The sequence below is a fragment of the Triticum aestivum genome, chromosome 2B (assembly GCF_018294505.1).
Source record: "Triticum aestivum cultivar Chinese Spring chromosome 2B, IWGSC CS RefSeq v2.1, whole genome shotgun sequence".
Lineage (NCBI taxonomy): Eukaryota > Viridiplantae > Streptophyta > Magnoliopsida > Poales > Poaceae > Triticum > Triticum aestivum.
Window position 1 is genome coordinate 388,050,592 of NC_057798.1, and position 13,912 is coordinate 388,064,503.

Consider the following 13,912-nt stretch of genomic DNA (forward strand, 5'->3'; position numbering starts at 1 on the left):
GGTGACCAGAAGCGTAGTCTTCGATAAGACTAGCTATCCCCCTCTTATTCTGGCATTCTGCAGTTCAGTCCACCGATATGGCCTCCTTACACATATACCCATGCATATGTAGTGTAGTTCCTTGCTTGCGAGTACTTTGGATGAGTACTCACGGTTGCTTTCTCCCCCCTTTTCCCCCCTTTCCTTTCTTTCTGGTTGTCGCAACCAGATGCTGGAGTCCAGGAGCCAGACGCCACCATCGACGACGACCCCTACTACACCGGAGGTGCCTACTACTACGTGCAGCCCGCTGACGACGACCAGGAGTAGTTAGGAGGATCCCAGGCAGGAGGCATGCGCCTCTTTCGATCTGTATCCCAGTTTGTGCTAGCCTTCTTAAGGCAAACTTGTTTAACTTATGTCTGTACTCAGATATTGTTGCTTCCGCTGACTCGTCTATGATCGAGCACTTGTATTCGAGCCCTCGAGGCCCCTGGCTTGTATTATGATGCTTGTATGACTTATTTTATTTGTAGAGTTGTGTTGTGATATCTTCCCGTGAGTCCCTGATCTTGATCGTACACATTTGCGTGCATGATTAGTGTACGATTGAATCGGGGGCGTCACACCCGGTCCCGCCTTCCCCACGCGTCATCCTTCCACCGGTTCCCATGGGTGTACTGACTTGCCCTCGATCCCCACGCCCGCCCCACCCAGCACCGCTGGCGCGAGTCCCACGTGATCCACACATGATTCCTCGAATCGCGCACCTGCCCACGAATCTTCCTTGGATCTCGCCCCTACCTCGCCAGCTGACAACACTGAATCCTCCTCTAATTCCGTGCGAGCCACTCCCTCTCTGCCACGCCTCCCAGCCCATGCACTTCCAATTCCACCGCCACACAATACACACAAAATGCGTACACGTGCCAAGTTAGGTTTCTACCAACCCAAACGACTTTTTCTCGCCAACACACCCACTACTACTATTTCCCATATACCTCCCACCTATAGGTCCGCACTAAAAGATCTCAATTGGCAACATGCAATGTGTGATGAATACAATGCTTTAATCAAGCATTTGACTTGGTGTTTGGTTCCTAGACCTGCAGGTGTCAACATGGTGACCAGCAAGTGGATTTTTTGCCACAAGTTAAACACTGATGGCTCCTTGGCCCGGTGCAAAGAAAGATGGGTTGTCCGTGGTTTCACACAAAAGGAAGGGGTTGATTATGAAGAAACGTTCAGTTCGGTGGTAAAATAGGCTACTATTCGAGTTGTCCTCAATCTTGCCACGACGAGCTCCTGGCCCATTCATCAACTCGACATCGAGAATGCATTTCTTCATGGAGATCTCAAGGAGATGGTGTACTGCACTCAAACTTCCGGTTTTGTTGATCCTCACTATCCATATCATGTGCACTTACTTCGCAAGTCTCTATACGGCTTGAAACAAACCCCCCGCACATGGTTTAACTGTTTCTGGTCATTCCTCCTTTCCCTTGGCTTTCTAGCCTCCAAGAGTGACTCCTCCCTCTTCATATTGCATCATGGTAACTCCATTGCATATCTCCTTGTCTATGTGGATGATATCATCCTCACTGCTAGCACCCCCACACCCTCCATCACGTCATCCATGCTCTCAAATGGGAGTTCTCCATGACAGATCTTGGTGAGCTTCATCACTTCCTTGGCATAAACGTCACACCCAACACCTCCGGTCTATTTTTGTGTCAACAACAATATGCTCTAGAGGTCCTCGAACGGGTAACCATGCTTAATTGCAAACGGTTTCTACACCAGTTGACACCCACTCTAAGCTTTCTGCGGGGATGGGAACCTCTTGGACAACCCCACTTTGTATCATAGCCTCGTCGGAGCTCTTCAATATCTTACCCTCACTCGGCCCGACCTTGCCTATGTCGTGCATCAAGTTTCCCCCTTCATGCATGCACCACACGATTCCCATATGTAGCTCATCAAGCGCATCCTCCAGTATTTGCGTGTCACTTCTCGCTATGGCTTGCGACTATATAAGTCCTCCTCTCATGAGCTTGTGGCCTACACAGATGCGGATTGGGCCGGTTTGTCCCGACACCCGCAAGTCCACATCCGATTTTTGTGTATATCTTTTGTCGTGGTCTCCCAAAAGGCAAGCTACAGTCTCACGGTCGAGTGCAGAGGCGGAGTACAGGGGTGTCGCGAACTGCGTGGCCGAGTCTTGTTGGCTTCGTCAACTATTGCATGAGCTTTGACAACCTCCTTCCCAAGCCACCATTGTGTATTGTGGCAACATCAACGCTTCATACATTGCCTCCAACCCGTTCCAGCATCAACGTACAAAGCACATTGAAATTGATCTTCATTTTGTTCGTGATCGAGTGACCTTCGGTGAGGCTCGTGTATTGCATGTACCGTCCAGCTCTCAGTTTGCAGACATGTGTGCAACTTTGTACTCATGTGCGTGTTACTCCCTAGTTTATAGGATCATGACTGCTGCCCAGGCCTGCGTGTCGACTCCATCGAGCTATCTATTGTACTCAACCGCGTGTATATGTTGTGACCGATCCGTGGACAGATCAATACATAGAATAGTTCAGCCTATTGTCTTCCAACTCAATTTGCACCCGATCAATACATCGAGAGTTGCATTGCCAAAACCTATTCTTCTATAGCCGGGCGTGTCCGGAGTCCAACGTAGTGGAGGTCCGGGCGCTCGCAAACTTTCCCTACCTTTGGTTCCAATTTATTGGATTTCAAACATCAAGACCAGTCTGGAAAAATTTGTTGACACGGTATTACTCCCTCCGTTCTAAAATAGATGACCCAATTTTTTACGAACTTTAGTATAAAATTAGTAAAAAGTTGAGTCATCTATTTTAAAACGGGGGAGTAGATTGCAAAAATGTCTAGGCTGTCCGTTGTGAACATGTAGAAGCGATTTGGTAAAGCTCGCGTTGAAGTTGCCCGTAGAGTAAAGGTGAAAAGGCCCAGCAAGACTCGACGCTGATGGAGGGAGGAGACGCAGTGCAGCGTGAGCCCGTGTGTGCTAGCATGATGCACGAAGCAGGCAGCCACCGCTGCTGCTGGAGAAAAGAAAAGGAAAAGGGGCTGAGCAGGAAATGCCCCGCGAATCGCGCGGGACTTCTGCGCGAGCTGCAGTCTCCAGTCGCATCGTTGTCGGCCGTACCGGGCCCATACCTAGGTGGGGCAACTCGCGTACTGTTTCTCAGATGCACACTCGCGCTCCCCGGCCCAAGCAATGGATACGCGCTTGCGTCCGCTGCTTCGATCCTTGATTGTGCACTTCACTCTCTTCATTTTCCTCCAAATTGCAATATTCTGTTGGTTAGTAAGGAGCAAGGCCTGCCTTTCCTTGGCTGTAATTTTGTTTCACTGAAACTACTAGCGTTCACGACCGAATTTGAATTACTTGACGGTAAGAAATGCAATATTATTGTTTTGCCTCTGTGCAACTTTCCCCCCACCACCGTCGCACAAGAAAAAAACATTAAAGGCAAACCAACAATGATTAGAACCTACTTCTCGATTAAAAAGGTTGTATAGCCTTATCCTTTATAACATTAAGTTTTTTTATTTTAAAGAGCACACATTTAATTGACGTCTTCGATTAGAATTGGGTCGGCTGATTTTGAGCGGGTCAATAATTTCTCAAAACTCTCTCATTCAATTCTCTTATATTATACACTATACTTTCTAATTTTTAAGGTCTCACAATTAATCAAGGTATTCAATTTATAATTGGATCAACCAATTTTGACCGGGTCAACACTTTCACAAGCTCTCCCATTCAATTCCTTCTATTCACTATGTTATTTATTTTGAAGCTCTTTCATTCAATTGAGCTATTCAATTTTGGATTTGGTTTATGATTTTGGCCGGGCCAACGATTTTTTAAATCAATCAGTAGCAACCGGCCTATAAAAACGTATCAATCCCGCGCACCCTCTCACCATCGGCAAAAAAGAAGAGCCGACATGTGATATTGTAGCACCAATATAGTAGTACATGCGATCACCGGCATAGAATTTCCCCACATAAATATATGTTGGTTAGCGGATAAGACATAATCACATCACGAAAGGCCCTCCAAATAACCACATTATAATTAAAAATAAAACACACTTTATCATCTCCCCACCTACCAAACTAAAGTCAAAACATAAGGGGTATTAGTTTTATAGAAAGACAAATTTCTTTAGCTTTGACCAGGTTCAGAGCAAAAATATCGACATCCACAATATTAAACAAAAAGATATAGAAATTCATTTCATGGTGAATATAAAAATACCGACTTGATATTATAGATTTTGATATATTTCTCTACAAATTTGATCAAAGTTAAAAGGTTTGACTTTTTACAAAATAATACATTTTATATTTTGAAAAACAAAGTGATTAGTTTTTTGGAGAAACCCAACAATACCAACGACGTAGCAAAGTGCGCCTAACCCTTCTAGTCTCAAATTAATTGTCAGCCTTGTTATTTGACAATCCATCCAAGCCCAAACACTAGTTTAATACTACTCCCTCCATCCATCTCTAAGGGCCTAATGCGTTTTTCGATACTAATTTTGATCAAATGTTAGAGCAATAATTTATGACATGCAAGTTACACAAAGCATATCATAATTTTTACATTATACATCTCATATACTATTAAATTTATCAATAGTCAAAGACGGTTTTGAAAAAGTCATTAGACTTTATAGATGGAAGGAGGGAGTATGTGTGTATTAATCCATCTCTAGCCATCGGCACAGCTTAAAAAATCCGAGCAACCAACTGCCTCGAACTTTGTTAAGAGAAAGAACGACCAGTAATGGATCAGTTCTGCTACATCGCAGTCTGCTAAGCATGCATGCACTACGATGCTTTGTCCTGCAACATGTTATGCCATCATTTGCAAATTGTTCCAAAGAATTGCGCAAGGGCATATGCAAAATGGATCTCAAACTGCCCGCATTAGTCCGGATTTGAAAGTTTTTCGCCATCTTACGTGGGACTGTAGCAGTCTGCAAACGTCCGAACGTATTTTTCGGCAAACTGGAAGCAAACCGGGACGAAAAGTGGGGAGATGTTACAGGAGTCCGAACATCAGCCACGTAGGACTTTGACATCCCCGGACACTCAAATCTCCCCTCCGGTCCAATTCTTCCATTCCGCCCTGGCCCCCCTTGATTTGCATTCGTGCCCTCCGACGATGACGATGTGGCCGTAGTACCTCTTCGGCCGCCACCCAGGCATTGCGGGACATCCGCATCCACCACCCACGCGCCCGCTCGCCTTGTACTATGGTGCCGTCCACCTAGGATCCGTCCACAGTCAGGTACCTCCGCCCCACTTGTCGACGACGTCCATGATCATCACCACACCCGATAGGTGCTCGGCCAAATGTCATTGAGTTTTTTTTTTGAACATGTCTTTTTTTAGAGTACGAAGGATGATGGGGTACTCGAGCATGGACGATGAGTTCTCGTGCGATGCGTGGTTGGCTGCATATGTGGATTTCGTATGCAGTATCAAAAAGGGGCTCTTCTGGCAGTGCGTGCATGATTCATTTCACGCGCGAAAGTACACTGCGTCCCGCGACATGCACATCATCCATGAACGCAATGTCAAGTCGTTATCGTATCAATGGTACAACATCCAGACCACCGTCACCAAGTTTTGCGGCGTGGTTGATCGGCTGGAGGCAAGGTGGCCATTGCGTATGGTATCCTGGAGATCGTAAGTTTGCTTCTTGCTCAACTTGTTGATTGAATAATTCATTCACTCAATGTTGCTCACACGTTGTGCAGCTTGTACGCGCTGCCGCGAAGTATCACAGGATAGAGGGACGACTATTTACGCACATAAGCTGTTGGATGAAACTGAAGGGACAGTATGTGTAGGATGCCACGATCCGTTCATGAAAAACTTTCGAACATCCAGTTAATCTTGTTGAATTTGAACTATTTTAAATCAGATAATTATTAAGGAAAATAACCAGTAGGATGAAAAAACTAGACACAGAACAATCAATAGAAACTAAATTACATTAAATGTGTATGCTGCCAGCTAGAGATTGAAAATTACAACGAAGTAATAGTAAAAGAAATATATACATGCAAACGTCTTCATCATGCCGCTTCAAAAACCGTAATAGTTACTCGCCTCTTCAAATAGGAATGGAATCAATCAAACAATATCAGCTGAACCATCACCCCGCACCACACAAACTTGCTATCCATCACTACCGGTGTAAAGAGTAGGAAAAATTGAACCATGTCGCAAAACATCACGAGAAAACATGTCGAAGTAGCTGCAACAATAGCCGGCCAATTGCTCTCTTTCACAGATACACCCACTGAGAAGATACGAAGAGCCAATAGAACTGGCGAAGCATACTCTCACAGACACTTCGTTAAGAGAGAATTTCTTATTTGGCCCTTTCTTAAAATTTGGTTCCCTTTTTTGCCCTAAAAAAATTCTTCCTTTTTTGACACTCAAACTTCATTTTGTTCCTTTTGTGACATTTCTGCTAGTTTTGACAACCAACACCGTTAAATACCACATGAGAAGTCCACTTTACCCCTGCTGTATTTTGTGACCAAAATTGTGAACTGGAAGTCAAAAGCAATGGCAATACGAATTGGAATATAGTGCCGAATGAAACAGAATATGCTATTTAGCTTGTCTGCATAACGATTATTAATTCAAATCACTTCTTCAATTTGATATCCTTCCTAGCTTTTTGACATCTGATGTCCTTCCTAGCTTTTTTGGGGTTGCCAAGCAAGTTGATTTTCAGTAAATAAGTTGAGTCTGGATCCATCCTGTGAAAGCAAAAGATCCATCTCTAAGTACACTGATGCATCTTCAATCCATCTCTAAGAACACTGTTTTATATGAACAGAGGTGAAGCAAATACTCAAATCTGCTAGAGAAGAGAGGCACTTACCCTTCAAGCCATGCCGGAGTACTTGCATCTGTGGCCGTCGCACCATCATCGTTGCCCTGCTTCGGCGCCGCACCTTGACCGCCCTCCGGCGCAGCACCTTGCCCGCCCTCCACCTCCCCTCCATGGCCGCCCTCTGGCGCCGCGCCTGGGCCGTCCTCCTTCATCCCGCCATGGCCGCCCTTCTCCTGCCCGCCATGGTCGCCCGAGGATGAGGCCGGTGCAGCGCCGTGGCCTTCCTCCACAGCGCCGTCCATCCCTTCACCCGGAGCAGCGTCGGCCACGCCCTCCTCCATCCGCTCCTCCAGCCTCGCGCGGCCGCTGTGTAGGGTTAGGGATCGAGGAGAAGGGGAATCGGGAGAATAGGGAAGGGCTCGCTACGCTGTTGACTGTTTGGTCAGCGGGATTTTGTTTTCCTGTTTTTTTTTCAGCGGCCTACAACAAGGGTAAAAATGACTTTTCAAGTTGCAGTTGACGGTGTTAACGGCAAAAACTAACGGAAGTGTCAAAGAAGGAAGAAAATGAAGTTGTTGTGTCAAAAAAGGAAAAATAAATTTTTTAGGGCCAAAAAGGGAACCAGATTTTAATCAAGGGCCAAATAAGGAATTCTCTCCTTCGTTAATGCTAGAGTGAATGTCGTCGAAGTAAGGAGAGACCAGAGTCACCTTATTCAAATATACCATTTTCGGTGCCACCTCATCGATGCCGCCAAAGAAACAAAACCAAAGAAAAAGAACATGAAACGAATGTCCCATTCTCTTGCCGCCGCCGAGGCAGCTAGACAGGGGAGAGGAAGGGTACTGAGAAGAGAAGGGTCGTGACAGATACCTTCGATGATGACAACTAGGGCTAAAGTAGTACTGATTTGACAGTACTAATAGCAACTCTTCAAGACGATAATTCAATTCAGAGCTAGGACTCATGTACACCCGGTGAACAGTAAAATCAAAACAAAAAGTAAAAAAAATTCATAAAAATCTGAAACTTTCTTCATTCGAGATGCTTCAATGCATGAGGTATGTGCAAAAATTCATGGGTAAACGATATTCAAGGAGCTTGCGGAAAAAAAGATAAAATTGGTTATGACTTGTATGTTTTTTCAAACTTTCTGACATGCCCAAAACTTATCTTTTTTGCCACGAGCTCCTCGATTGTCCAAACTCCATCTAATTTTGACACGGGCATCGCGCATTTGACCATCTTGCACCATAAATTTTTCTTTTGCTATTTTAAATATTTTTACTGTTCGCACCTGGGAGCATCTGGACCTCGGTGCAGAATTGCTGCGTCCCTTGTTAAGAGAGGCGAAATTAGGGAGAGACTTGACCGTGCAGTTTGCAATGTGGACTGGGCAAATAAATTTCCTCGGGCTGCGATCATAAATACAGAACACGTACACTCTGATCATCGACCCCTCATCCTGAATACAGATTACTTTGATGCGAGTATGTTTAATCGCCCAAGGGGTTGAGCAAAACAATTTGAAGCTCGATGGCTCAAAGAAGAGACAGTTGTAGAAATTGTACGTACAACATGGGATCAAGCAAAGATGATGGGTATTGGGCCGTCTCTCACTGAGCGTACACGGACGGTGTAGGCGGATCTGCATATTTGGGATCTCGATATTCTGAAGGGACCGGAAAAAAAATTAACAAACTAAAAAAAAGAACTAGAAAGGCTGCGGAGGGGAGCTATGTGTGCGGAGTCTCAAGCGCGACAAAAGGAGATTCTTGTCCTTATTGAAAATCTGTTGGAACAAGAGGAGATTTACTGGCTACAATGTGGTCGCGCAAACTGGCTATTGCATGGGGATCGTAGCACCTCCTTCTTTCATAATGCGGCAACGGCCAGAAAGAAAAGAAATCAGATTAAAAATTGCTTGATGATAATGGTGTTTGGGTGCATGGTGCAGAGATGAAGAATCACATTATGGCGTATTTCTCAAACCTTTTTACATCATAAGTTTCCCATCCTAACTCGGAGGTTCTATCTCTTGTCCAACGAAAAGTGACCGATGAAATGAATGATGCTCTTCTCGCCCCCTATACGGCCGAGGATGTTCGAAAGGCCTTATTTGATATTGGTGATTTAAAAGCGCCAGGTCCTGACGGACTCCATGCTATTTTTTACAAAAGATTTTGGTCTATGTTGGGAGATGACCTGACCGAAGAGGTTCTTCAAGCGGTAAATGCCTGTTCTATACCAACAGGGTGGAATGATACTGCAATTGTAATAATCCCAAAGATTAACTCTCCTGAAAAGGTAACCCAATTTAGACCAATCATCTTGTGCAATTTGGTGTATAAGGTTATTTCAAAAATGATTGTTGCTCGTCTAAAGATAATCCTATTAGATATTATTAGCCCAACTCGGAGTGCTTTTGTGCGTGGAAGATTGATTACAGACAATATCTTGGTGGCATATGAATGTTTCCATACAATAAAAAACAAAAGGGCGGGTAAAGAGGGTTTGTGTGCCATCAAATTAGATATGCACAAAGCATATGCCTGAGTGGAGTGGTGTTTCTTGAAGGAAATTATGCTGAAATTGGGTTTTAAAGAGATTTGGGTGAATTTAATTATGAAATGTGTGTCCTCTATGGAGTACCGGGTCTGTATTAATGATGATGAGACAAAGAGTTTTAAACCAACTAGAGGATTGAGGCAGGGAGATCCCTTTCTCCCTACTTATTCTTATTATGTACAGAGGGTTTGACTATCCTTTTAGCTAATGCGGAGGAGAATGGAAACATTTTCGGTATAAAGGTTTGCAGAGATGCCCCATCAATTTCTAATCTTCTCTTTGTTGATGAATCTTTGATCCTTATGCGAGCCAATCCCATGAGTGCGGAGGCGTTGAAATCACTTTTGGATTCGTATTGTGCCGCTTCAGGGCAAATGGTTAGTGTTGAAAAATCTAGTATATTCTTTAGTCCTAATACTAAAGTGGAAGACAAGGCACAAATATGTACAATTCTAAATATTATGGCTGAAGCCCTCAATGACAAATACCTGGGTTTGCCGGCAAATGTGGTCATGGACAAAAGTGATTGTTTCTAGTTCCTGATCGATCAAATTATTATGAAAATTAGTGGATGGAAGGAAAAATTGTTATCCTCTAGAGGGAAGAAAATTTTGCTCAAATCTGTTGTACAAGCCATCCCCACCTATACCATGTCCGTCTTTAAAATTCCTAAAAGAATTGCAAAGGAATTATTGACGTGGTGTCGCAATTTTGGTGGGGTGACGAGGACAATCAGAAGAGAATGCATTGGATGACGTAGTGGAAAATGTGTGTTACAAAAGACCAAGGAGGTATGGGCTTCCGAGATATACACTGTTTCAACCAGGCGCTATTAGCTAAACAAGCGTGGTGTCTTCGTGATAATCCTGAATCTTTATGTGCAACCATCTTGAGAGCTAAATATTTCTCTGAGGGAGATTTGATGAACGCAAGTTTAAAGAAGGGATCCTCTTTTACTTGGCAAAGCATTATGGCGGGAGTGAACTCTTTGAGAAATGGTTATATCTGGCGAGTTGGAAATGGACAAAACATCGATATATGGAGAGATGCATGGATTCCGAATTGTGCGAATACGAAAATTATTACTCCTAGAGGTGGGCTACTTTGTCAAAGGTGGCTGATCTTATTGATCCAATCACGAATTTTTGGGATGAAGATTTGGTGAGACAAACTTTGTGGCCAATTGATGTTTAAAGGGTCCTCGCGATTTCCCTCCCTATGCATAATATGTCAGATTTTATTGCCTGGAGCTATACAAAAAATGGTGTATTCACTGTTCGATCAGCTTATTTGGAGGAATGGAACCAACAACATGGGAGGAAATTGCAATATACTAATGGTATGGGTCGTATCAATGTCAATCCTATTTGAGGTAAGATTTGGAAATTATCATGTCCGACAAAGGTAAAAATATTTATTTGGCGAACGTTGCATGGAACTCTACCGTGTCGTGTTACACTTGCCAATAGACATAAGAAAGTTTCGCCCCTTTGTCCATCATGCTCGAATGGGCAAGAAGATAGAAAACACATCTTGTTTCTGTGTCAGAAGGCAAAAGAGGTTTGGGGTAAGCTGGGGATGTACGAGGTAATTAAGAAAGCTTGTGTTATTGATTGTGCGGGTGAGGAGGTTCTTGAATTCTTAGTTCTTATGTTGCACCAAGAACTATCTATATTAGGTTGCTAGAATGCAAGTGAATTAATCGCGATACCTGGTTGGTATTTATGGTGGGGGAGACGCATGTTGGTTCATGAAGGGAAGTCTCAAGATTTGAACCAGATTTCGATGGGGGTTCGTGCTATAACGGCAAACTGTGTGAATGTCCACTCCCCTAGTGCGACTAGTAGAAAAGAAGGATGGAGCTGACCTCCTATGGGTTTTGTTAAACTAAATGTTGATGCTTCTTTTGACCATGATCTGCTCAGGAGCACGACAGGTGATGTACTCAGAGATGACAAAGGAAAATTCATTGTTGGCGGAAATTGGAAGATCGATTGGTGTGCTGATGTACTAACAACAGAAGCGATGGCTCTTAGGTATGGTTTAATTCTTGCATAAAAGGCGGGATGCAATCGTCTTATTATTAACTCTGATAATATGGAAGTCATTGACACAATGAAGAATGAAGGACAATCGGCAGGAGTTGCGGCGGCAGCCTTCGAGGATTGCTACTTCATGGCATGTGATTTTCCGTTGACTAGATTTGAACATTGTAATAGGGTAGCTAATAAGGTTGCTCATGAACTTGCTAGGCTAGCTAAAGTTTGTGTAACTAGAGATTGGTTTGAGGAGCCTATGAAAAATATTGTACCTTTTCTTATAGATGATATAATCATTATTTTCAATTAATAAAGTGAATGTTTTCATTCAAAAAAAGAGCTCTTGTTTAAGACAGAGGGGGGAGGTGGAGACACGGGAGGGAGGACAGTGAATCAGACACTGGTGCATTAATACTTGTGCAAATACCTACATTTATAATACTTCTTTTTTGTGAAAATATATTTATATCGCTAGTTGGAGTACAATGCAGATCACACCAAATTGTCTAGATATTTGAGATATAGCTGTGATTATTAAGATTGTCTAGATTTTTTTTAATGATTTGAAGATTACTCACCACGCTTGCTGCACGATAAGATTACTTAGATGATAGTAGGAAATGTGCCCGTGCGTTGCAACGGGAGAAACAAATTCTCACACGACACTAGCAACCTATTATGTTATGTTGCCATTTCTCATCTTTGTCACCATCACGTGTTGTGCTCATATTGTCCATCTATTCACGACGAAAGTGATCAATCCCAAGGAGATGTGCTTAGCGTCATACTCTAGCAGAAGATCCATGTGTCGCAACACCAAACCTAGGTCAAGGAACTGTTGATGCATACTGAACATAAAATTTAGGGATACTGGATTCCAGCAAACTTAGGTCAAGGAACTGTTGATGCATAATGAACACCAAATTTAGGGATAATGGATTCTGGCATGGAAAGTAAGTTTACGAACAAGTTAAGGTTCAAATATTTCATCAGGCATCTCAAAGAAATGTAGCAAATGTGAGTCAAATTATCTTAAAATAAAATTGTACCTGAATAAATATATGTTGATGAATCAAATGAAAATATGAAATATCATTTTAATTAAATGCAAATTAGCGAATGGAAGAAGTGACCAATCCTATGATTTTTTAAGGGATCCTATGAAATTTATTTGGTTAATTAACTCCACCATATTTTTTTGGAAAGATCTAGGTATTCTTTTCTTCCGTTCCCTTAGAATAAGGTCAATTCCCGTTGTCACATTATATGTGCAGCGTACAGTAATACAACAAGTCCCTTCGCTGCATATTCCCACGGTCATTCATAATAAGCAGCACCGTCCTTTCCGTTCATGTGAGAATACCTTGCTGCCCACAATCATAATCCATCCTTCTTCCTTGTTTAATACGGATACATAGTATACTCGTTCAGCGCCTCAATTCCTTCCTCTCATATAGCCTACTCATTCAGTGTGCGCATCCACCCTTCTGTCCTTTCTTTAATTTAATACTAGCACAAATGCCTGTGCATTGCAACGGAAAAAAACATAGGTTCCAATGAACAACAGTCGGCCTAGTTGGGAAACTGTGTCATGGTACAATGGACACTCATGAGAAAAAAAGATGGATCATTTGAGGATTGTGCATGAGCTCATGACACGGGGCCGGTATTATTCCGAGTAAATTTATGTTTCTGAACCAGAAAAATTAGCAATATCAATAATCTTAAGTAATTGCAGCAGCAAGCAAACCAACCTAGAATAACAATTGCAGCAGCAGCAAGCAATTCCAAACATCATTTTGGTCCATTTAGCAGACGATGAGAGCGCTGCGGGTGGAGAGGGATGGGCGTACTGAGGAATTCGATCGGGTGCCTTCGACTTTGGAGCATATTCTTTGAGAGTTTAATAAGGCTACTTCTGAATGATGCATCATTGTAACCTTTACAAAATTATTACATGTCAACACTAAGGTGATGGACGAAAGGTTTATACACGTGCACTTTGTGAACTTCCACCCATTTCAGCAGAATGGTAAATTCATGTGTAGTCAATGGGCAGTATTTATCCCAATCACTGCAAATAACCATCATCCGTCCCAAAGCAGAGGAATATTCTAAATCTGAAAGTACCGGTAGTTAAGTTTTAATTTTTTTTGGTAGAAAGCTAAAACTCAAATTGCTGACCCTACTGGTTTACAGCCAACAAAACCTCAGATACATGTCTAAAGTTCATTAGGGCTGCCAGCCAACACACAAAAGCTCTTTTTTCGGAACATCACACATGTCATGTTCACTTGTTTAGAGCAAATGGAAGTTTTCTCCGCCAAGTAAATCAACCTTGAAAAAATAATAAAGTTACCAAAATGTCCTTACACTGGAGAACAAAGTTGTCCAGCAACCAACAAAATGT

At 42.9% G+C, this 13,912-nt stretch overlaps 1 protein-coding gene across 1 annotated transcript; it reads right to left on the reverse strand.

Moving 5' to 3' along the window:
* Positions 1-6,642: 6,642 nt before the first annotated feature.
* On the reverse strand, positions 6,643-7,283 carry LOC123041265 (glycine-rich protein DOT1-like). Its single transcript, XM_044463911.1, has 2 exons — positions 6,944-7,283; positions 6,643-6,818 (listed from the first exon to the last, which is right to left on the reverse strand). The coding sequence occupies exons 1-2, from the start codon at positions 7,234-7,236 to the stop codon at positions 6,704-6,706; spliced, it is 408 nt and encodes a 135-aa protein (XP_044319846.1). The 5' UTR covers positions 7,237-7,283; the 3' UTR covers positions 6,643-6,703.
* Between the last annotated feature and the right edge of the window lie 6,629 nt (positions 7,284-13,912).

Bases quoted from the DNA above. Each gene is read 5' to 3' on its own strand.
- LOC123041265 (XM_044463911.1), bottom strand. From the start codon at position 7,236: ATGGAGGAGGGCGTGGCCGACGCTGCTCCGGGTGAAGGGATGGACGGC. The intron at 6,819-6,943 runs GTAAGTGCCTCT...TTGCTTTCACAG, and splicing joins ACTCCGGCATGGCTTGAAGG to GATGGATCCAGACTCAACTT.